At 36.9% G+C, this 25673-nt stretch overlaps 1 protein-coding gene across 1 annotated transcript in view; it reads right to left on the reverse strand.

The window, feature by feature from the left end:
- ASCC3 (activating signal cointegrator 1 complex subunit 3) overlaps positions 1–24978 on the reverse strand; it is a 273528-nt gene extending 248550 nt beyond the window's left edge. Inside the window, exons 1-3 of the mRNA XM_009320160.1 lie at positions 24833–24978; positions 23889–24039; positions 17766–18349 (exon numbers count right to left, since the gene is read on the reverse strand). Of these exons, the coding sequence (XP_009318435.1) occupies positions 17766–18349; positions 23889–24039; positions 24833–24922 (825 nt within the window). The 5' untranslated portion in view covers positions 24923–24978. The remainder of the gene's footprint in view (positions 1–17765; positions 18350–23888; positions 24040–24832) is intronic.
- Positions 24979–25673: the final 695 nt, after the last annotated feature.

Here is a 25673-nt window from a genome sequence, read left to right on the forward strand (position 1 = left end):
CAGGCTTACTGCAAAAGCTATCTGGATATAGTACCCAAAGAGTACCAGACAGAAAAATTCATATTAGCTATTGCTTAAAAGATTCAGTAACAAAAACAAAGACATTGAAGATAGAGCGTTTTTTTGCATGAGAAAATTCAAACATGAACTTCATGGATATAATATACACACTGATTACTAATTACTACTGTGCTGAAAAGTAATGGACTCTAACCTCTAACATCTACATATTATAGAAGGACACTTGGTTTAAAAACAAATCTTACATGTTCTGTATTTTCATGTTTCTTACAGGGTGATTAAAATAACACAAACCAGACAAAGCATAATATCTGTTTTTACTAACAATCGTAAGAAATTAGGTGTGTGAGAAAGCCATTTAGCTCTCAGATCCGCTTTTCTTTTTTCAAGCCTGGCATTTCTGAATATACAGCCCATCACATTGACTCCACCTATTCAGAAATGATCTTCCAATCCTAGGAACCATTTCCAACTAGGAGACTTCCACAGAGTCTTAGCAAGCTCAGCTTAACTGCACCTGCTTCACAACAGAACAGTGGCCAGGCACTTCAAGCACTTTGAAGGTGAGTTGCTGATAAACTATGTGTATGCAAAATGCATTTCTGATGGCTGTTCCTTGATGCAGGGGCTGGAGGACTCTCATGTTGCAACCCCATTGATCACTGGGATCAGATATGACAGAATGACATGCCCATGGGCAGGCATTCTAACAAGACAAGGAACACCTGCCTCTCAGGCAGCCTCCAGCAGAATCAAGTGCCAGCTTCATGAGGATGAATGAGAAGTTACTACTTCTCATCAGAGAGGTCTTAAGGGTCTGTCGGTAAAATCAGTTAGGTTTGAATTTTTGGATTTTACTTTCAGTCAGCAATCAGAAGAAAATAATGAACTAAATACAAAGTTAGAAACACGCAGGTTAAAGAAAAGCAGCAAAATTCTAGGCATTCCAACAAAAACTTTCAATTTTACTTATAAGATAGAAGAAGGCTGAGTAAGGAAGCTGATGGAAAAGTCTTCATATAACATTGTCTTTGGGAAAGATATTTGCATAAAGATAATGCATTCATGACAAATTCTTACTCAACATTCAACTCTTGGTTGCTTTTCTCATTACCATATTTGCAGTGCAACAAGAAATGCTGGAAATCTGATCTTCAGCCCAGGACACACTTTTAGTCCAGGTGTAAAAGTTCAACATGCAAATAAAGACAGCCAATTATTCTTTTTAATACCGTTTCTCCTCAGCACATCGGCATAACCTCTATTGCTGTATTCCTGTATCCACAGATCACTATGCAATTTTACTTCAACTACACACTAGTAGAAATAAATGAATCACAGCAAGAAAAATTCCAAAATGAGTATTAAAACATGAAAACTAATTTCTTAGAAGACTCAGCCTAGAGGTGCCAGTCAAGACTTCTTTTAAATCAAACGGAATTCTAAAGTTAAAACACTGAAATTGATCAGTTATAGGAGAAAAAAAAAAAATTATTTTTCTTATAACGACTCAAAAACCAGACTATCAGATTGAAAGCATATGCAAATATGCTTAATAGGCCTAAAACAGTAGTCTTACCTATTTAATTTCCTATCAGTTTTGATTACAGATATCTCTATTATTATTCTTATATAAAAAAATAGCATAATCTGTCACAGCATAATTCTAAAATATTTGCTGGAAAGCTTTCTCCAGCTCCTGTGCAAATCCGTACTGAAACTGCCTACTGTACTTGACAAAGAGACAAGCACAAAAACACAAAGCACCTTAGTAAATTTTATTAATATTTTTAAGTGAAAATAAGTAGACTGGAGAGATCATCACCATCATCAATGTTTTAAGACTGACTAATTAGAAACTTACACAGACACACTAATTTCAAAAATTCGAAACATATAGCTACAAGGCAGCTTCCACCAGCTTATTTAGCCTAATGACTTCGGTAATTAGAAATAATGTCAAACCCAGCTACAAACAGCAGACAGTACTGATATGCCTCTTGAAAAGGAAGCCCTGAAGACCAATTTAAGCGTAAAAAAACTTGCTGTTACATGATTTCTTAAACTAGTATTTATCTTCAGAAGTATTCTGGGATCAGCTATTTCTGAATTTTGAAGAAAAAAAAAAATCCTAAGATTAGCTAATTGCTGCACTTGCCACTTTTCTAAGCATAGGCAGCAGGCAAATTTGGAAACTGAATGAGTATTTGTGAAGGTACTAGATAGATGCCTGTGTCACTATTGCAGTAATACAAATCCAAATTCTCCTGAAGAAAAAAAATATTAAAAAAAAAAATCTAAGACAGCATAACTTGACTAGGAGACAGCAGATGCCTATTTCATTCTGTAGTGAGAGCAAACAGCAAAGCAGATACAGGGGTAAGAAATTCTGACTTTATCCAGCAGGAAACACATTTATAGAGAAAGTTTCTGTATCAGAATCAAACATCCAAACCAATTTTTTTAGGGCTGATAATTTCAGATACTTATAATATGGCGGTGGTTGGCACAGAATTCTTTTCTGCAAAAGACAAAAACCTGCAGATATTCTTAAAGCACAGCAGTTCCCAAACCTGACCGTTTCAGAAGAGGGACTTGGCCCAGCATGGAACCATTCGCCTCTAGTCCAACACTTCTGCTATCCTGAAGTGTAGTGACAACCTACAAGAAAATCCCAGAAAGCCAAGCAGTTGGTTCATGTTGCTCAACAGAGGTGGATGATGAAGAGTACCAAGGGACTCTAATACTGAAAGCTAATTTTATCCCAATTAGGATAGCGAAGTCAGAATTTTAAGACCCTCTGTGAAGGGCTGCCAGGCCCAGCAGGCTGCCCCAGGGAAACAGGCTGAAAGGCCTCATGCCTTTGCTCACGTCGACCAGCCCCAGGCTCCAACACCCTGCGTTGCCATACGCTCAAGTGGGTGAGAAGGCAATGACAAGTTTTTCCCTGAAACACAGCCTTTTGTATTATTTTAGGTGTGTGTAGGAAAGAAAAAGGGTTTCAGCTAAGGAAAGATGAATTTTTAGCCTAGCTTTCCAAGGAAACAAAGCCTACCAAATCACTCTGTGCATTTACCAGTGCGTGAACTAACAAATTTTAAGCCTCTTCAGTAACTTCCAAACTTGACAGACAGAAATTTTCAGAGATTTGAAGGGGCCAGTAGCAGAGACATCCAAATGACTGCTCTTTGTGCATCCTGCTCTTATCCCCTGCGTGGCTGCAGCATGAGCACAGTGGCATTAGCACGCACCAGCAAGCCCAGCAGTAAAGCACCAGCACAAACTCTTCTTTGGCTGGCAAAGCTGCAGCACTGCCACTGCAGCAGACATGGGGTGTTGGAAACCACGCAACACCAAAAGCCACAGGAAACCCAGCCCTGTGACTTCTGTGGCTCAAGCAGCTGTGGGTTTGGGGTTTTCCCCCCTGCCTGCCTTCCATAAAATGATTTGGAGGAATGTGATTTTGTGTCTAGTTAATGAGCGAGCCTTAATCTTTCAGGAGCCATCTGACTGCATTTCTTGCAGAACTTGTAGTTCCTTATGACTCCACGTGGATGTGAAAAGAACTTCTCAGCATCAAAGAAAATAAAAAGGGAAAAGTTCTGTCAGCTACAGACTGGCTCACTCTAGAAAAAGATCTCATTAAGTTTAATGATATATTGAAGCTGATTCAAAAGTTATCATTAATAGATCTAGCCTCATACCACCTCAGAGATACAACAAGCTTTCTCTCAATACAAAACTGAAGTAAAGGAGTTGACGGGAAAGAGGAAAAGTTACCGACAGGAAGGAGAGCAACCAGCTCTTAGCACCAGGATGAAGCCTAGCATCTCCTGACTCTCACTGTGGCTCTTTCATCATTTCTTAAGTTCTGTCCTCAAAAGCCAGCACTCAAATGCCATTCAATTTGGTTTCTTACGATGGGAGACAGCATGGCTCTGTTTTCGCAAAAAGACAGTTTCCTATCATCCTTGGGGTTTCAACAGTCCTTGGATATCAACAGAGCTGTATACTTCTGATTTAAAAAAAGAAGGCCACAACTAAAAAAGGAGAAAAACTGTATCAAAAATAACTGGATTATTTTCTCTATATGAAAAGGAAGCAGATAAGCTCCATAGTCAAGAATAATGAGACCCAAGGTTTGTATGTCTGAATACAAAATTCTTAGTAATTTTAATAGAATTACAAAGAGAAGAATATGAGCTTGAAAAGCCGGTCTCATGCCAAGTTAGAAGCTTTGATGATAAGATGAAGATAAAACACCACAGGGGTGATCCACATGTCCCTGTACTTTCCCATAATGGGTACCGCTTTTATGAACTAGGTAGTAGAGAATAAGCTTTGTGATATGTTAATTTGTTAAGGCTAGAAAGTCCTTTTACTGAACAAAAGGAAGAGCCACTTTGACACTTCAAACCAAACATGTTTTATGAGACAAGTTGCTTTGACACGAAAATATCTGTGATGCAAGAGTACACACTCACATAAAACTAAAAGCTAATGTTATAAATTCACATACGTTAAGAAAAATGCAGATTAAGTTACATCAACATAGTATCATAGCCAAAGTTTTCATGTGGTGTTGCATATACATAGCAATGAACATTTAAATTAGCTGGTTTTAAGTCAAAATGAATGTGAAACAGTAGCTTTTTGAACTGTTCTCTCAAAGGAGCCTCACAACAAGAGCTACCCCATTTCTTTATTCATTTTAACCAAGAAATAATTTCTAAGGACAGCTTGAATTTTGTTTATTTTCTACTATGCAAACAACTTCCTATAGTAAACTTGTGTGTGACTTATTAAGAGACAAACCTAACAAATTAACTTTTAGTGAACAGCTACATGAAAATATTACAATAGCAACAAAAATTCAGTCTGTCTTCAGGAAAGTCCCCTGGCAAAAGTCTTCTAAATTGTCCAAAGACAAAAAAGGAGCCATACCGAATTCAGAGAGGTTTGGAGATGAAATTTTGGAGTGCCTTCAGGGGGGACATAAGCAAATAATGACAGAATAGAAAGAGGAGGAACGTGAGCTATTAGAAAATTACTCTGGCTATGAGCACTTCCTGTTCTTTATAATGTCCCAGATACTTGGAAAAACTACTAGATATTGCTCTTCCATGTTTTCTAACAGACCTCTAAACTATGATACTGAAGCTTGGGATTCATAACCATTTGTAAACATTCAGACAAGGATCCTAGATAGGCTTCCTAAACTTATAGCTAACTTTACAATCACTACTAGATTAGTAACAATCGCTAGTAGGGCTGGTTGAAGAGTTCTCCAGGAGCAAAAGATGCACATTTCTAGAAGTCAGATAAGTATTTCCATTTCCTTCTATCACCAAAAATAAGCCATTTGTAACTTCTGAAGTGCCTTATACAGTTTTTAGATAACATTTTAACTATCGCTTCAGACTTCATTCAATATTGCAAAAAAGATACCAAATGAACGGTGGTTCAGTAATAATGAAAAACCAGTACCAATAGTAGAAAGTATGTAACAGGGACATACCGATACAACCTGTGACAATTCCCATTACTAGAGAGCACTGGTAGTCTCTCTATGCCTTATATAAAAATGGATATGGAATATTTATTGAAATAATAATAAACTACACCTGATTCTCAGTGTCTGCTTAAAGCCCTTACAGGCAACTGAATTTCCATGTCCAAATGGAGCAATTAGGTAACTTACAGCATCCTGAAGAACATCTCACAAGGAGTAGACAACTGCTCTGTGTGTAACAGATCTGAGAGTTGATGCTCATGCACATTTCTTTTAACAGTGAAAATTGCTTGGTTACTGCAAAAACTATCCTAGCACCGGAAACAAATTTGCCTAGAATCTGAAAGTTAACCAAAACTCTTGGTAAGATTTTTTCTCACTAAGAACAGCAGCCAATATCTACAAAACGTTTGCTTTATGCTGCCAGTCTATTGCTATCCCCTCCCTCTCTCCGAGTGCCTTTTCCTGTAAGCCACAGTCCGTTGATGCATTACTCCCACACTAAATACATTTGTACTACTGCTACTTCTTCGCATCAAGCCAGACTGGCGATTATTTTTTCATATTTCAGTTCCTCAGTTTTCCATGCTTTATTTCACATGCTACCTTCTATACGATGGACCTCTTGTGCACCCTTTTCCAATTATTTTTTAGCACCTCCTATATATAGTAACGATGAAGTCATCTTCTGAAACTGCCGTCCGTATCAATAGGCAGTCTATATTAACACATAGTCCATTTAAGATCAGCTATGAAATGTAGTTGTAACACTGAAAGTATCTGGCAGTACTTACAATGAAGGTCTTTAAGGTCTTTACAATGGGATATAAACACACAGATGTTTTATGTTTTTGAAATATGTTCAGTCAAAACAACATTTTCTGGTTGTGGCTTTTTTGTTTATTTAAATATCTACATACCTGAATGCAAATTTTTATGTTTTCAGCATCTGCATTTCTTTAAAGAATGCCAATTTAACTAGCATGTCAGGATATTTAACGTTTAATTTGATTACTTTGAGTAAGAAGAGTCAGTAGACTCCTTATTCCCAAATTCCACTTACAAATCCCTTCTCAACTAACGTCTACAGGTTTTTTTGTTCTTTAATGACTTAACATTAATAAGGAAAGGTTTAATAATGACTTCTACATAACAAAAGAAAGTACGACAATATTTTGCTATTCTTACACATAGCCTCCACAAACCTAATCTCCACAAACTTAGGGCTTCAAGAAACATTGCTGAGTAATACAAGATAGTAATATATAACTATCTATATAATAGACTATATTCATACTATATGTAATATATAGTACTACAAGATGCTGAAGCACAAAACGCTTTTGTTGCTTTTCTGCAGAGTCCATGCCTAGCTCCAGCACAGCAGTAACATGCTAAGTTTGGAGGCCTGAAGAACTTTTGCAGCGTGACAGAAATATACTCCTGAGACACTCCATTTTGGCATCAAATATCCAAGATTTTCTCTGTATTAGTGCATTTTTGAAAGCTGTTTCACAACATCTTTTGCCTCTTACAATAAGTAATAAATACGATAGCTCATAAAAAAACATTTCATGCTCTAAAACAAGCTGTTTAGTCAAAGGTTTTATGACAAAAAAACCCATAATTTAATCTATTTTCTATTTTGAACAAAAAAGTTGCAGTATGACTACCCTCTGCTCACACGAGCATTCAGTTTTTGCTAAATGTTTTACGTAGTTGTTATTACTACATCTGTTAATAAAATAGTCTTGAACAACTGATATAAACAGTGTAAAACTCATTGGATTAAACTAGTTAAAAATCAGTAAAGAGAAGTTAACCAGTGAATGTGTAACCAGATATCCAGTTCCTCTGTGGGAAAGTCTCATAAAAATGCAATGGCAACATAACATTGAAGCTCTTTTAAGTGGCAAAAATTTCCCAAGCCACGTAGAAATACATGTTAGTGCAATCCTATTTTATAATGGTGTTATTTTGCTGGCTGTGCATGTAAAATATCAGCTATACATATACACAGTTCAGAAATAACCTCTGTAAAAAGCACAGACTAAGACAGGTAGTAAAAAACAGGACCCTCTGGCAATCAAGGACAAATCTCCAATGGATTTTAATGATGGCAGTATTTTATCCTAGAAGTTTTGTCTTTGCACTTACACACCTTTAATAATTATTTCAAAATATATTCAATTTTCTTATTTCTTTCACTTTGGACAATCATATCAGCCATTTCACCACTGACCAGTTTCTGGCCAATTTAATTTTCTCATTCACTAACAAGCTGTACTGTTTATTTATGCCTCAGTACATTATGCTATTTATTATATTTCAAATAGTGCTTCCCACTACATTTTCTAAAGACTATATACTAAAACTACTTCTGTTGGCCTCAGGTTCTGCCAAATGGCATTCTGACACCGAAGTTGTCTTTCTCCACCTAATAATGGCTTGATGAAAACCGTGCAGGGAAAACAGCAGCCTTGTGCTGGGGCTCTCAGAGCACCTTTGGTTCTGCTTCAGATGAGTTAGAAAAGCTGCAGCTGGGAGTCCTAAGCCTGAGGAGAAGAGCAGCAGCTGATGCAGAAAAGCCAAGCTTCAGCTTTGACAGGGAACAGAGAACCTTCTGGGAGCACTGAAGCACACGCAATTAGACTGATGTGCCGAGCTAGTGACAAGTGAAACTGAGTTTCCAATAGCAGAACATTCATGCTTGATATTTGGAGGAGCTAACTAAGCATTTGCAAAGTCCAATATCCAGCATTCCACAAAGCAGCAAAAAGCTGAGGCTTCACGTCATATTTTGCTTAAGGAAAGAAAAGTACACATCTACTTTCACACCTGCACACTGCACTTTTCTGATGGAGAAGGTCAGCTTGTAACTTGGGGAATGGCTACGCAGCATATGCAAACAAGCTCCACTTGCCCTCTGAGCCAAGCAGAAGTATTAGTCAAATATTGAGCGAGAGCCAGTCGCACCGTGCACAGATCATGCAGCCTGTTTCTCTAAAGCATCTCTCTTGGAGCCTGCACAGTATATCAGAAGAACGATCTCAGAACTAGTGCCTGAGCGCCACACAAGTCTGCAAAAATGAAATGTCAAAGCACTTTTCACAGTCAGTATTATAATGTGAACTTGTGAAGAGTTCAGAGCTCTTAATATAAATTACATATTCAGACTGATCCGGGAATCACTCTGAATACAGACCTAGAATTATTAAACTGAATTCAAGTTTAGAAATGCGAGTTAAATGTTTCTCAGGTCATCCAATTTTGGGGTACTAATAGCCAGAACATATAGTTTTTATTTGTAAAATGTAACACTCAAGTTCTGACTACTCTTGAAAGCAATGAGCAAGACGTAAGTAAATACAGAGAACAGTGTCTGCAGTGTGTGCTACTGACAAACAGCACAGGGAGTCACTAACAGGAAACAAAATCTACACATGCTTGCTTAGTCTTCTTCTGAAGTAATGTGATTTTGTGCAGTGCTGTATATGCTGTTCCACTCGCTTACCTGAAGTAGTGAGCAAGTGTGTGCAACATACAGGAATTCAAAAATCCTTTTGTAGCTGGTTTGCATTATAAGCTTTAAAATATGCTCTTTCCTGTTGAACTGTATTTCAATCTCATTTCACAACATCACGTCTTAGCTTACACTTGAGAAAAAATTAAATGTTCACATAAATAATGTTAGGCTTTTAAAGGCTACTGGAAATTTGGTCATGCAAATTAAGACTGTATGTATTTTCTCTTAAGAGAATAATGACCATTACAGATTCCTGTTTAATGCAGGAAACTAAATGAAAGACTTCTCAGAACAACAAATGTCCATTATTTATAGATACTTAATTTAGGAGACCAATTTAACACATCTGAAATCAAGGTCACTTTAAAACCTAATTGAGATTACTTGCAACACAAGGACTATTTATTTCCTGTATACCGTAATTCATTAAGTTACACATAAGGTTAAAATATAAGTACTTAAAAAGCCCACTCCACTTACTTATGAGATTCTACTAACAAGGAACTTGTTACAAAACAAGTAGGTTTTTAACTTAAAAAAAGAACATATTAGGGTAAGGGACAGTTTACACTTGATTTTAATGCAACAAGTCCATCAGGAAAAATGAAGACTTATATTAGAAGAATTAGGAGTAAATATAACAGAAGAATTTTCTCCAATTACTTCTGTTTATTCAATTGAAATGACAGAATCACACAACGGTTGAGGTTCAAAGGAACCTCTCGAGATGATCTAGTCTCCAGGGTTGGAGACGCCACAACCTCTTGAGCAAACTGCTCCTATGTCTGACCACCCTCAGAGTGACAAAAATTTTTTATGTTTAAATGGAACATTGTGTATTTCAGTTTATGCCCATTGCCTCTAGTCCTGCCATTGGATATCACCGAGAGGAATCTGGCTCCATCTTCTTCGCTCCCTCACCATGAGATCTGATCAAATCAGATACCCCTGAGCATTCCCTTTGCCAGGCTGAACAACCCCAGCTCTCAGTCTGTCCTTGTATGTCAGATGCTCCAGTCCCTTCATCATCTCTGTGGCCCTTTGCTGGAGTCAAGCCAGTATGCCCATACTGGACACCACCCTACACCTTTTAGATTTTATTTGTTCATCTTACTGCTCAAAGCAGGGCAGTAAAATGCATGTGTAATGTTAATTAAGAAAGCCTAACATTTGAATAATAACTACAGATAGTTTTCATAGCTTTTGCTCTGTGCTGCTTGCCTTCCTCTCCATTTTATAAGCAAAATGAAACAAGTATACCTAGCAAGAAAACAGTATTAACAGCAGAGGTAGTAGAAATTTTGTTGATGACAGTTAAGTGAGGGTAATCCAAGAACTGTGGGGCTTTTTGAAAGATAAACATGACAGGTGAAGGTGATATTTACCCAGCCTCACAAAATACTCTTTCCTTGCAGCAATGTGAAACACTGAGTGGAGTTTTCCCCTCAAAAAGCTCAGCAAACACAACAGCGAACATCATTCAGGAAAATTTAAAGGGTCTTATGTCCTTTATCAACCCATCAGTTTCCAGAGTAACATACTACCCAATATTAATATGCATATCAGAAATAAATTCAGCAGCCAATATTAAAAACAAAACAAAACCCACAGAGGCTTTCTACGTTCAAAAAAAAAAAAAAGCATCTTTCTATAGTATCCATGAGATACATGATAAAAAGCTTTCCAGAAAAAAAAAAAACAACCACCCGGGGGGGGGGGGGGGGGGGGAAAAAAAGGGAGGGGGGAATCAACTGTAACTAAAGGGCTAGGGAAAAAACGTATTATCTGTTGACTGCTGAGCTGTATAGTTTCCATTCTGATCATAATTAACAACACTGACCAGTCCTGGTTTACTGTGAGTGATGTGCCCTGTGACTTGCAAGCAGCAGTGTGAGGCTGCTACTCCTATTGCCAAATCTGTCCATTATGTTTTGGTTTGGACATGAAGAAATTCTAACCAAAAAAAAGTGGTTTTTTTAATCACTGCAAGCTGAAGGATACAGTTTTAGAAATACAATTTAGTTTTCAAATATCAAGAAAACACATTAAATCCAAGTTTGTCTAACTCAGGAAAAGACTTTATAATCTGTGAATAACTTTTCTTTTCCTTATTTAACTGCAACCACCATTTAATATAGTTTTATATGCAAATTTCCTACTTATAAGGAACAGTGTATGTTTCCAGAAGGTGGAGATGCTATACTAGATTTGACTGGGTAGATCAAAAAGACTCCTTAAAAGATGACTACGGAAGAAAAAAAAAACAAACCAGAAAACCTCATCTCCTGCTTCGTGTTTCTTTTATTTATTGGCTCATATCGCTACATCAGGGAATAATTTTAGTGTCTTTTGCTATGAAACTATCCAGGCCTGTCTTCCATTCTGAGTTCCATGGACCAGCTGACTTCACTATCTAGGTCCCTTTCTGTAGTAGAAATTTCCCTTTTGAAAGAGAAATTTTGGCTCTTAATTATTTAATTACTGACCTGTTACTTTAATTCATTTAAATTTTAAAATTAAAATTTGTCTTCTGGTTAAAGAAAAATATTTGATTTTGGATATAAGGATAAGGTGGTTAAAGAGAAAAGAGTATGGATATGAAAATGATTGCATCAAAGCTGGGAACAAAATTCAGAGAGCTCACTGTTCTTGCAGCTTGAGTGCAAGATAATCTCTTAAATCTTCAAAAACTGACACATGAAATTGTAGGTCAGGGAGCACACATCTACAAGGGCAATAACACTGCGAATAGGAAAAATAAAAATATGATTGGAGAAGAGTTAAAAGGATGTATTTTGGAAAAAAAGCAAAAAAATGCAGGTAACTGGAAAATGGCATAAACATAGCATGGGCTTACTAATGATACATCCACTTGGTCTAACACTTCAATCACTTTTCAACCTAGAAAATGAATAAATAGCAGTTGTCTCACATCTGGACTTCATTTAAAACATTGCAATTTTCCACATGAGGACTTGGTTAAATTTGTTAATCTTGGTTAAAGATGAGTGTTAATACAAGAATTAAAAGTTGGCAAGGAACGGCCTGAAGGGTAAATGAAAGGAAAGGCAGTGTTGAAAAGGCATAGCATTGTCAGGGGGAAGAGGGGGAGAAGTTACAAGCGCAGTTCTTTGATGCCCATTTTTTAAATTGGTTTAAAAAAAAAGAGGACAACTGTAGCACAGGAAAAGTGATCATAAAACCAGCCCTGAATAAAGCTAGAAAGCAGATAACAAGTGTTCATTTTAGCACCCAGGCAACAAGACTCTGGAGCAGTCTTGAGGGGAGAAGTTGGGAGAAACTTTCCCAATTTCCCCAAAAATTCTTTTATTAATGAGTCTTCCTTATTTTAAGATATTGTATCACTGACAGAAAAGGTCCCTTCCAGATTCTGTGAAAGTTTAAATAGACTTTGCTTTCCTTTACTCTTCTGTACTTCTTTGGCAGAAAGGCTGGTGGCAGACACAGAGGAGCTTCCTGCCAGCTAGTTGAATTGACAAATTAGTTAAGTTCCCCTTGTTCTTGGTCCCAAGAGTACTTACAGGTTCAACCAACAAAGCATATTGGCAGACATTTGTGGTGGGATTAGGATAGGGCAACAGAAACAATGCAGATGAGCTCAAGGGGGGGGTGGGGGTGGGGGTGTGTGGATCATTATATGGCCACCAGTGACGAAGGCAGCTGAAGAAAAGTTACAGGCAGAAGCCTGAGAGACAAGAGAGCTCCATGTAGCAGAGCCTGGGGAAAACTGTCTAGGAGCCTGTTGCTACATCAAGCATTCAGAGACACACAAACACCACACTGAAAAAAAATCCTACTTAATGAAACAACAAAATAATCTATTAACTTCCATTCTGAAATAAGCATGAAAAGAACTGAATTTCAGTAATAAAGCTGTAACCTTCTGGCTCTAACGATGGATCTATTAAGGAAGAGGTGCTGCCCAACTCTTGACCTCTTTTTTTTCCCATCATATAAAACCTATATTCCACAACTTGTACTTTTCTGATTTCAGCTCTGCTTTGATTTGAAAGGAATGTTTTTGACCCTTGCAAGAAGGGTTCAGCACCTTCAAACTCCACGCAACTACCAGGTTGGTCTCTTCCAACCTTTAATGATTCTATGATTCTATGATTCTATTCTATGATTCTACCTCTTACTGTAGTTTTCATCAACTGAATGTTCTCAGGTGTTTACAACAACAAGGAAGAAGCCATATTGCACTTTTTTTTAGTAAGAACGATGAATAATGGAGTATTCTTAGAAATGAAATAAAAAAGGAATGTTTGTTTCCCACTATGACAGTTTGCTGGATTGTATTTAACTGATGGAAGTCCTGGATGCTATAGTTCAAGTACATGTATACATTACATTTTAATGCAGAGTACTGGAGATAGTCATAACTATAAAGCAGGCAAAAGAAGCCTAGGCAGTAAACTTCTTGTGTCGTATTTTATAGGCAAATAAGTGTATCATATATAGAGATAAGTAAACATATGTACTACTCACATAATATGCAAACTGCTACTTACAATGGAATTTTCTTGAAACAGTTCCGCTGTTTCATATCATAGCCTAGTGTTCTTTAGTAATTTACACAGCATTTAGCTTTATTTTGTCTGGGAAACACCATCTAATCTAATACACTGGATGACATTAATGTTTCTTAATTTTATTTGGGCAAATTTCTTTCCTTGTCCTGAGATGAATAAATTGCCTATACTGTATAAACTAGATCTTAACACAATTCTGATTGCATTTCCTTTTTTTCCTCTAGTTATTTTATCTCTAGGAAATTTCTTCCTGTTTTGTTATGATAAAGGGATAACGAACCTTTGCATTAGTGCAAAAATAGAGAGAGGTATCTCCAAAATGAAATTCAGAAAAATTTTGCAAATAAAATATGACAAGAGTTCACAGAAGAAAGAGAAACACGCTCTGAGAACAGCATGGTGTAACCAAAGAGGGACTAAACTCCTCCAACTTTTTCCTAGTTATCCTGGGAGGGGTTAGGTGGCAAAGTTGCTAAAATGCTCTCAGGTGCCTCAAGTCTTCATTCTGAAAGCATCATATACTAGAAACTGAGTACTAGAGTTGAGGAAGGCACTGCGTACTAAGTTTTAATTTTAAAAAAGCACGATGGTTATTGGGCTAAACTCTATAGTTTGTCATCAGCTTTTTCTTCCTCTTTTTAAATAATGCTCTTGTTAACGCATCATTACCATTTCATACTCATCAACAAAATTTGACGTACAGTGAAAAGCATGCTCCAGTAGCTGTCATTTAGCTTTACTAGACTTTATGTCCCCAATGAAAAGGACGTGTCCTAAACACTTAGGAAATAAGTTATAACTCCCATATCACACCAAGCATAAGAATCAATTTTCCTCTAATTAAGAGTCACCAGTGATGTGCCAGACAAACAAACTGTCCCAAAGGAAGTGTGGAATGTTCTTAAATAGTGGAAAAAAAAGAAGAAAGTATTTCTTGTACCTTGCCAACCACATTAAATGTAAGCTATACAGTGCTGGAGAAAGAAGCCCATTTCAATTCCTTATGGAGTTCATTAAGTAGATAAAAACCTAAATAGCATACATGTGTGCCTATACATACACCTCAAAAAAACCCAGAAATGATCTAAAAATGCTCATATTCTTAATGTGATCTGGAATCTTAATAAACTTTTCTTAAGGATCAAATGAAGTTGTCCTAGAGAAGTCCACTTGCCTATATCCTCACCACCAGCATGGTTTTTTTCTTGTTTAATAATAAACAGGCAGTGGTATCTTCCTAAACAGAAGAATAGACATGGCCGCTATTTTAAAATATGAAAATATATTTTACAGATCTGGATTTTTATTTCCAAAGAATTATCATCCTTTCATATCAATAGTTCTTCTTTTTCTTGTCTTATAAAGAAAAAAAGAATTTCATAGAGCATAGAGACTTTAGCATGTATGCATCACCCCAATTAATGTAAGATTTTCAGTATGCATGATCAAACACATACTTGTTATACCATCTCACATGGCAAATCTGTGACCTAGTTCTAGAAACGGGTTACCTTCAGGTTTAAAAGCACCACCTACTCTTAATGATGCCACCAGCAAAATTGCTGTAATAAAAAAAAATTAAAAAAAAAAAAATCCCTAAGTGATGGCAAAATCCAAAACCCAGAAGAGATTTTCAAGTCATGACTACTCCTCCACAGAGCAAAATACAAATGTCAGGTAGCTTTTAACAAAAGGTGATCAGGTTCAGATTAGTCTTACTCCCTCCTCAGCCCCCACATTATGCAAAGAACAATGAGTTAATGAGATTATTGCAAGGAAAGGCAACATGGGGACAGAAATAAGCTGAATGGGGAGAAGATTTATTTTTTTTATTACTAAGACCTCTTAAAAATCCAAAATAAGATAGAGGTTTCAGACACTCAAGGGAAAGAATCCTTTTTCTCTCTAGTAATGCAAAGAAAAGGATTTACTCTTGCTAAATAACCTTCAGAAAGGTATGTGTACTTTGGCAGAGTAAACAATTTTGATCCATTATGATCATAAAGTCACAAAATAAAAAGTTATTTCTTCTCACTTCAAGTGAAAGGTTTCAAGCATTTTCTTTAACATTTTACAAATTAAACTTAGGCATTAAGTAGGCATTATGCAGAAGTATGGGATTATTTCTGCATAGCCTGTGACTATATCTGAAAAGTCTTTTGCTGATCTAGGAAAAAAAAAATCTTTATCTCTGTACAATTAATAAACTTTAGGTACCTATGGCACATGAAGGTACTCCTTTTTTATGTTTCATTTGACATGCAAGTTTCTTTATCCAATCTCCTTCTCCAAAACCTGTTCAGTCTTCTACTTTCATGTGTCTTCCGTCAGTACAGCCACCCAAAATATGAAACTGTTTGCAGACATGCATATAAGTGTTATTTTTCAAATATATTTTAATGCAGTAGAAATTAAAGTCAGCTTCCCTTTATATTCATATTTAGGTTCTCAAATTAGAAGAAATTTATAAGAAAATATTCATATACAGAGAAGAGCTCAAAGGACAGCCAAAATGTGGTCTACTGACTACCAAAAAAACCAAGAATATGACTTTGGCAACTATATCATTATGCAATAGATATCAATACATAGTTATCTAAACCTAAAATGAAATATGCACGTCCTTTTCTCTATCACTTAATGTTTTTGTTACGAAGAATAAAATCTGCAACTGTAATGGCAAAATTCATTCCAGCAAATTTTCATTATACTGCCTTTCACAGGATTGTCTATTCCTACCATCAGTTGTATTTCTGTAGCAAATTCTCAACATTTAAAGTCTTTCTGAAAAGTTAGTTTGAGAATTTAAGTACTGGATATTTTCAGGGGAGGAATGCAGGGCAAGGTAGGAAAAATAAAGTAAACGTACCAGAAAAGCGCATAGGAAGAAGCAGTTAGCAAAATGCAGGAATTCTTTCCCAACCCCATTCAAAAGCAGTTCTCTCTTGCCTAGCTTAATCCAATCACCTCTCCTGCACATGCCTTGAAAGCCTCTTCACCAGCCTTTAATCATGCTCTTCCCCTTCCTACCACTACGCGTATCCTTCAACTTCAGCCTCCCAACAACTGTTCTCTCTTCCTCAAGCTTTCTCTACCCTTCTTGTAATAAACCCTCCCCCTTTCCTTACTGAAAGAAACAGAAGTGCTATGACAAAGTTTTAAAGTAGCACCACCTGCACAGTCCTCCAACTTTCCTTCCAGCAATAGGAAGGCTCTGAAACTGGAGACAGAACCTGCCCAAGCATTGTGGTTTAACCCCAGTCAGCAACTAAGTACCACAGAGCCACTCGCTCACCCTCCCCACCCCCAAGGTGGGATGGAGGAGAGAATCGGGTGTGTGTGTGTGTGTAAGTAAAACCCGTGGGTTGAGATGAAGACAGTTTAATAGGACAGAAAAGGAGGCGAAAATAGTAATAATAATAATAATAAACAACAAAATAAGTGACACACAATGCAATTGCTCACCACCTGCCAACCGATGCCCAGCCAGTTCCCAAGCAGCGATTGCTGCCCCCAGCCAACTCCCCCAGTTTATGTACTGAGCATGACATCACATGGTATGGAATGTCCCTTTGGCCAGTTGGGGTCAGCTGTCCTGGCTGTGCCCCCTCCCAGCTTCTTGTGCACCTCCAGCCTTCTCAGTCGGTAGAGCATGGGAAGCTGAACAGTCCTTGACTAGTGTAAGCACTACTTAGCAACAACTAAACCATCGGTGTGTTATCACATTATTCTCATCCTAAATCGAAAACACAGCGCTGTACCAGCTACTAGGAAGGAAATTAACTCTATCCCAGCCGAAACCAGGACACCAAGAAAGTTAACTTTAGTTTGGCTTTGCAAGTTCTCACACTTTTATACGGTACCTTAAATTGGATACTGCTTAAAAAGAAAGTATGGAAAAGCTGAGCAAATGACCAAAAAAAAAATAATCCCCCCCTGTCTGTTATGGGGGAAAGGAGCTATTCACACAAAATTCATGCTGCATCCATCTTCTGCCTGGTAAATTAAGATGCTGCCATGCAATTTTTCTCAAGACAAAAAAAAAAAGCATAGACAACACTTGGATAAAGTATGTTGGCATAATCCAATATGAAATAATTGTATATTTGTGCAACATTCAAATACACGCAGTACGGTTAATACACTACTGTACCTCATTTTGAAGTTCATCGCCACTTTTGGTAGAAGCAAGCATCTCGTACAAAGTACAGCAGAGGTCTTCTGTTGTTGGCCCTCCAGGGGTACCCCCTTGAGATTCATTCAGATACTTTCCAACTTCACGCCACAGAAAAGAATCATCTACTTTTTCCAAAGACTTGAGATCAGATTTCTCATCACAGTAATTCTGTAAGTGATTCAGCTGGTTATTCAGAAATTTGTTATAATCTAAGCTTATAATTTTCTGCGCGTCAGCCTCGCCATTCACAGGCAGCTCCTCAGAGTGATCCAAATCATGCATGTCAAATGAAAACACTATATTTTTACCAAACAACACTCTGTTATCACCATTTTGCTCTTCAGCCATCTGTATGAGCGCTGTAAGCTGTTCTTCAGTGAAGTGAGAAGCAATCCGACATGTGGCATTACAAGCTGCAGTAGCAGATGATGATGGAAATGGCCCAAACATCTGCTTGATCGCCTTTGTCTCATCATGACCAACACATTCTTTCCTGTGAAATGTCTTAAAGAGAAACACAGCTCCGCTTTCAATTGCTTCTTGTCCATTTTCAGCTCCAACTGTTAACAAAAGCAAAACCAAATGTAACTTTATACACTTCAAACTAATTCTCTTTCATTGCCTATAACATAACTGTATTCAATTTCTTGCTGCAAGTCTCATCAACAAAGATATGAAATGAAGACCATTACAACAAGTAGCAATTGTTGCAAGGTACTGAATTGTAAAAGGTATATGATAATAAAGCATCTGTCTTCATTATCCTTCTATTTACTAGAAATTCATATAAAGGATTACCAATGCTTTCTTATTTTTCCAAGTAAGAGGAAAAACTTGCCTGAGATCTTAAACTCACAATAGTATATTTACGAGCTTTTTACAGGTAACAAGTTTCCACTTTGTATCAATGTTTATTCACTGCCTAATCTGAATATTCATAACAGACTAAACGTACAAGAATGTAGTAATTCCCAGTAGAATTACTACAGAATGTGTGTTAGTTAGAAAAATTGCCCAAAGAAATTAAAGCAAATAAATGCACACATTTAGATTTAGATCTACAAAATATCACATTATACAAATTAAAATATATATTATTAGAGAAAAACACGAATTTACCTCTTACACAAATATTTGCAAAGGTACTCAAGGAAAATATAAGCAAAACCACCATATGATGAACCAAAATGTCACTACTAAACAAAATTTAAAAAGTCATCAAGCATAAAATAAATAAAAACAGCATACAGGGGTTTTTTGTTTGTTTTATATGAGGACAACATGCAGAATTTTTTTTAAAGTTTAAATCAACGTGTTCTAAAATGCCGGGTAGGTTACTCCAACATTTTTAGTAGAATTAGCATTTCTTACAAGATTGCATAATTTTTAAAACATCTTAAAAGCTTACTGTTGAGATTTACAAGCTGCTATTGTCAAGATGCCTTTATCTGGTCAATTCTTTAGTTCTATCAGGAGCGACCAGCATAGCTCCAGCAGAGAACAATACTATTTAAGTGATAACACTGGTGATTAACCCCTGGCATGGCTAATTCAAAAGAACTATTAAAACAAACTATTTATAAGGAACAATATTATTCATTTTTTAAAACCTCAGAAAGGCACTTCTGGCATAGTAAATGTGGCTATTCTCTTTTCAGTAACCAAACTGTCTTGTGCCTGCCTCTGTATACCTCTGCTATCCAGTTACGGGCCTATGTATTTGCTCTACTACGTCCCTGTTTTCTGCCTGTTGAAAAACTTAAAAATTGTCGCACTGATTTCAGTAATTACTTTGGCATTGTTACTTCTGACTTGATTCAAAGTAAGTTAGGGTCAACTCTAGCAAAAACAAGGTTCCCCCCCGTCCCCCAATGTAACAGGAAAGAGCAAAAGAAATTCAGCATAAGCAGATGGAACAAGGCTGATAACTAGAAACATAACATATAAATGGAGGCACCTAAAAATTCAGTATTTCTCTTGAATTTCCCTATGGTGCACTTTGAAAAGCTGAAAAGTTCATAGAGGAGATTGGAGGTGATATTTACAGGATAATACCAGATACCTACATATGGAAGATATGTGACAAAGATACACACATATACAATATATATGTAAATGTATCTCAAAGGAAAAAGGTGGTTCAGCATCCCTCTCAGCATTAGCTATATAGGAATCACAAGAAAAAAAAAACACAACATCTGAAAACTTATAGGCCTAAGTTTGGCAGCATGAACTTCACTCTTACATTCCAAACATACAAGTACACGTGATTATTTAAAGTCATTTGTGTCAGAACAAAAGTACACGTTACTAAACTAAAAGAGCAATTGTACTGAAGGATTTGAGAAAAGTCTGTTAGGTTTATTACGTGCTAATTCTCCTTTATTATCAATGTCTTCTATTCATGGAAGCATCTCTTGAGAAAATACTACCCCACCCCTCCGAATATAATGAGCCAGCCAAGATGACAAGAGTTGCACTACTTGAAGCTATTCTCCCCTTTTTGTTTTTAAGCCAATCAGATCATTTCAGTAAGTGACATTTTCCCTGTCAAGTAAATCAATATTACAGTATCTGTTGTCTAGGCTGAGATTTCATCTCCTTGAAATTAAGCTAAAAAGCCATACAAGCAATTCCATTTCCCTACTATACCTCCCTGATGACGATGGTTGGAACATTACTGTCAGCTCAGTTTGTGCCTCAGTCACTGTAATCCATCCTGGTTTGTGTCTCCATAACATTACACATCTTTAGTCAGTTTCTTTCTAACTTGTTCTAACTAAATAATCATCCATTTGTTTTCATTTGGTTTCTCCTCTCCATCAAACAAAAATTTACTATTATTATTTTCAAGTCTTTCAATTTGCTCTACCTACCCACCACACTGGGCCTGCTATTAAAGTTTGGGAAAAGAAAAAAAAATTGAAAGTTTTTGCAGCCATCTTTGGCAAAAAGTGGAAAAAAACACAACCAAAACAAAAAAAAAAGTCACAGCTAATACTCATTTCTGTCATTAATACAGAAAACACAAATCTGCGAAATCATTTTCATAGATAACATTTTCACCTAAGAATGGCAAATACTTATTTTGCTTATAACCTTTTTTCCACCATCAGACATTTTTTCCTACTTGCTATACTACATATGGTCATACTGCAAACTTTATAGTCATTATATATTTGTCAACCCTAACTTAACCAACATTTTACTCCAGTACCTCTTACGACTAAACTACACGCCAGTGGATATTTAGAACAACTAGGTAGATCATCTCCGCTTATTCCACGTTGCTTGTTATGGACATAAATATTCAGATTAAAGGAAAATGACACTGCCAAATCTCTCTACAGCTCTGATTTACATAGTTTGCTGTGCCTGAGTGGTACTTGAATCAGGTCCTTATTTAAACTTCAGTCTTCCTCTCCCAGGTGAGTCTCATGCTTATGTACAAAGTATATCTTGCAATGATTTCCAGATGAGCAGCTTTTCCTCAAAAACACATACTGAGTTTTCGGTTACATTACTTACAAAAAATTACTGTAATACCTAAAATGAGGACGAGTATGGAAAGTAACCATGTACTCTACTGGCTAAGAAACAAAAGCCACTACAGGAGAGCTGTCTGGACCACCTGAAGGGAAACGAACTTTTAAGTTCACATTTACAAAAATAAAATATTTAGCATATTAGTAATGAATTATATTCCAACAATAGATTTGAATGCTTTCATGCATTTCTGTAACAACTTACAATAAAATTATTTTTTATCATTGGGAACTGCACTATATTTGTCTGTCATCTAAAAAGTTTTCCCTTTCAACCTGTGAGGATGATGTTAGGATGGGTACATGTGTAACAAAACTGGGAACCAACTAGGAAAAAGTAATTACAGACGGATTGTTTATTTGAAAGGCAAAAAGGGCAACAAGGAGGAGCGCCAAGAAATGAAAAAAGGGGAATGTGAACTATGCAATTGTTGTCATTTGGACAGTTGAGGGGTAATCGTCAGGCAGCCCTGCGCTTGATCACCACAAGCTGGAGCGGGACAATAAACCAACCTGCTGTTCTGACCATACCACATATTTCAAACCTGCTATCATGGTCAGGGGGACTAGGGGCTGAGGAGGAGTTGGCTGGCTTTACTTGCTAGTAAGGGGGCATGTGGGACAGATAGATCAAGCATCCCCATAACACCATGTCAGTGCCTGTTCCAGGTCTGATTGTGTTGACATCTCCTAACACCCCAATGTTATCCTAAAAAAAAAAAAAAAAGTCTGAATTGATCAAGTCATGGGAGAGAAGCCAGAAAAATGGAAAGTGTAACTTTTAAAAATTACATCAATCGTACGCTATTAAAATGGAGTGCTGAGAGAAATCTCATCAGCCTTTCTATATTCCAAAATGTGTTGTTCACGCAGACATTTCTAGACCATGCGTACCAAACAGGACTTTTTTCCCTTCCCATCACAACTGTGTCTGAAACCCTGCCTTTACTATTGCAGCACAGCAATAAACATCTTTTAAGAACTAGCGGAAGAGTGTGAATTCTGTGGGCAGTCTCAAACAAACAAACAAAATAAGTTAAAAAGATAACATTTATTTCTTTGATCAGTTATCAATACAGACTACACCTTTTCTGTATTAACTTTAGGCATCGACAGTTGATGCAAACTCACTCCACATCTTGCATGACTTTCCCCCAGATCTTGCATATCAGAAGTGCCAGCTGAAATCTGTGCACTGAAACAGAGGTACCTGAGTTAGGACAGAGAGGTGGCCCTTCCTAGAGGTGCCTCTGTCTCAGAAAGACAGGCAGCCACATGCTTAACTTCTGGCCTGAAGAGGTTAAAGTCTACTAACAGCACAAGCTCTACTACTTGTATTAGAAAAGTGGGATTAAAAAAAATATTAGGACCAATATTTGTAAAAAAAAATAACAGAGTTGGGTCACAAACGTGGAAGGAATGAATCACAAAGCAAAGTTTAGAACACGTGTATCGTCAGATGAGTTTAAAACATTTTTGTCAGTGATTTGAGAAATACTTGAAATTTTTCTTCTGATGACTCACTAAAGCAATAGCCATTACAACCATTAATAGCTTTAACAGACATCTTCTGTGCAACTGTACAGCATGACGAATTACTACATGCTGGACACAAATAACTTGTCTAGCCTTTTTTGAAAGTCTGTGTTTAGATGTTCGTTTCTTTCTTAATTTGCTAGTTATTTCCAAAAGAACTGTAGAGAAATAAAAACACGAGGGAGGCAGGTGTGATAAAACACACTCTGGTCTATAATGCCAAAAAAAAAAAAGGCAAATGTATTTATCCATATTAATTCATTCCATCTTTTACTTAGGGTTCTGTTCAAGATACCTGAAACACAATCAGAAAAGGAGAAAATATACCTATTACATTGAAATGAAAAATTCTTAAATATGACAGCTAGAGCTTGAGCCATGTGCTCAGTTCATGAGCTGATGAAGTTAAATTCTAACAGCACAAGCTGAATTAGTTTCAGTCTGTAGATCAAAAACTAAGTTTCCAATCAAAACTAAGTTTTCACACCTTATTTGCCATAATATATATTCAGTTTTAAAAGCTTAATTCCAGATAAGTGAAATTTATTACTTATTTCTCTTCCCAACACCAAACACTTCAAGCAAAAAACATTTTTTTACATTTTTATCTGCTTATGTAGCAATCCAATTTTTCATGATACAATCACGTGGAATTAAAGCAGACAACACCAAGATTGTTCTTTTCTCAGAGTACTGCCATTCCAAAAAGAAGCTGTTGCTTTTACTTACTGAAGGTCGATCACAAACCATACCACACGCTACACAACCATACTACCAAAAAGCAAGAATATCCACATAACAACGGAATGGTATTTTAAAATAAAACAGAAAACCAAATTGTGTGTTAACTGGACTTTCAAAGATATTTCAGGACAAGCCTGGTGTCAAGATAGAACTAAAATTGTACCAGTATGCAAAGTATGCAGCAGAAACCAGCTTGAAAAAAAAAAAAAAAACAAAAAACAAGACACCCCAACAAACCAGTCTATTATTACACTACTAGAGAATGAAAACATACCAATTTGTTTTGCAGCTTGTAATATTGTTTTTAAATCACCATTTACAGTTTGGTGTTCTTTTTTGTCCAAATTGTCATCAACAAACTTTATTATCTTCTTCCAAGTAAGATCAGACTTCAGCAACTGTTCGTGTAGTTTTGATCTTTTAGTCTGAAAATGCAAAATATTTGGGTTTTATTTATTTAAAATTAGTATATAGAGGTTCCTTTAAAATTAAACACCAGATAAAAACACCTCTTTCCAATTGCATTCAGTCAGTATGTAGTATCTATTGCAAACAGTTTCCCTGTCACCTGTTCTTTACACTCTTACCTGTGCGTAAGGAAGGAGGAGGATACACACACACTCTCTCTCACTACTTTACTCTTTCCAAGGCAGAATTCTCCGTAAAGCCAAACTCTTGCAACTTCAAGAGATTTACAGCTCCCAAGATTCCAAATTAATTTCATATTACAGGTTCCCACAACGCATCTATTGCTTTAATGCATTATTTCTTGGGGGGGGGGTGGGGGAAGGGGAGTAGGCGGAAGTACCTGAATTCAACATCACTAAATTTATTCTAAACATCCCCCAACAAGAGTCCGAGGTGAACTCAATATTCAAAGGGAAATGTTCGGCTCCACAGCTTTGCATAAGCTCAGAGCTAAAAACATACCAGCCCAGCCCAACTTACACGAAATAACGGGGCTGTACTAACACAGCCAAGCGACCTATCCATATAGCTCGTTATGATTGTAAGGGCATAGCATAAATCACAAAGCTACGGCAAATTTGACTTTGAGTGAGGACACTGTGAAGGAATGCACAGGAAACTCTACACACTCTGCCCAGTCTTGCTTGTCTACTCTTATAAAATAGCAATGCAAATTAAGAAAGGAAACAATTCTTAATATATACACACTAATACTTTACAATTATACTTTGGAAAAGAAAAAATCTTTACCGTTAAGTCAGCTAATTCTTCACTGTAATCCTCATGTTTAGTGACATTTGAAAAGGAGCGTAAAGCACCTGTAAGACGAGGCAAGGCCATCTGTTACTCATTCAGTGATCCACAGGATGAGAAATTAAATCCCAGTTCAAGCACCTAGATGAGAACAAGACAAATAACATGGCTTTGTTAATGCTATAAATACAAACATGCATCACAAACTTGAAAGACCTTTTCGAGCAAGCAGAACTTGGCTGGCACTTCAATTAAGTTTAAAAAATTCTCTCTCAAAATGTTGATAATCAAGATTCAATAGAAGGGGGGTGAAAGGCACAGAGCATAGGCAAGACATGGTAACACGCGAAGGTCACTCAGCATGTTCTTCTTCTCTCTCCTCCCTAAAGATAAGTTACCAGCAATGAGGCAAAGTGGCAATTATTCCTTTAGCACCACTAACACAAGAGTATTATAGTGAAATCTATGTAACTGAACTTAAGCTCCCAACAGCAATAAGTGATTACAACCTACAGCAAGATTTTCTCTGAACCAGCCCACACTGGGAGCTTTCAGGTCATTAAGAGCCCCTGGCGCTGATGCAGGGACAACCTTCCTGACAACCGCTTAGCCATTTTTAACCAGCAAAACATGCAAAGAAAGTTACGGCAGGAAAAAAAAATCATAATCTGCACTGAATATTATAAGAGATAAAGGGAATAAAAGGGCTACCGGAAAATTGAAAAAAAGTATGCCTCGGGATGTTTTCATCTCACAACTGGGAGCGTACACACACACTTAAACAGCACGGTGCTCTCTCCAGGACTACAGCCTATTTCTGCGCGGTCTTATTTCCTGT

Source organism: Pygoscelis adeliae, unplaced genomic scaffold, assembly GCF_000699105.1.
Source record: "Pygoscelis adeliae isolate BGI_AS28 unplaced genomic scaffold, ASM69910v1 Scaffold41, whole genome shotgun sequence".
Lineage (NCBI taxonomy): Eukaryota > Metazoa > Chordata > Aves > Sphenisciformes > Spheniscidae > Pygoscelis > Pygoscelis adeliae.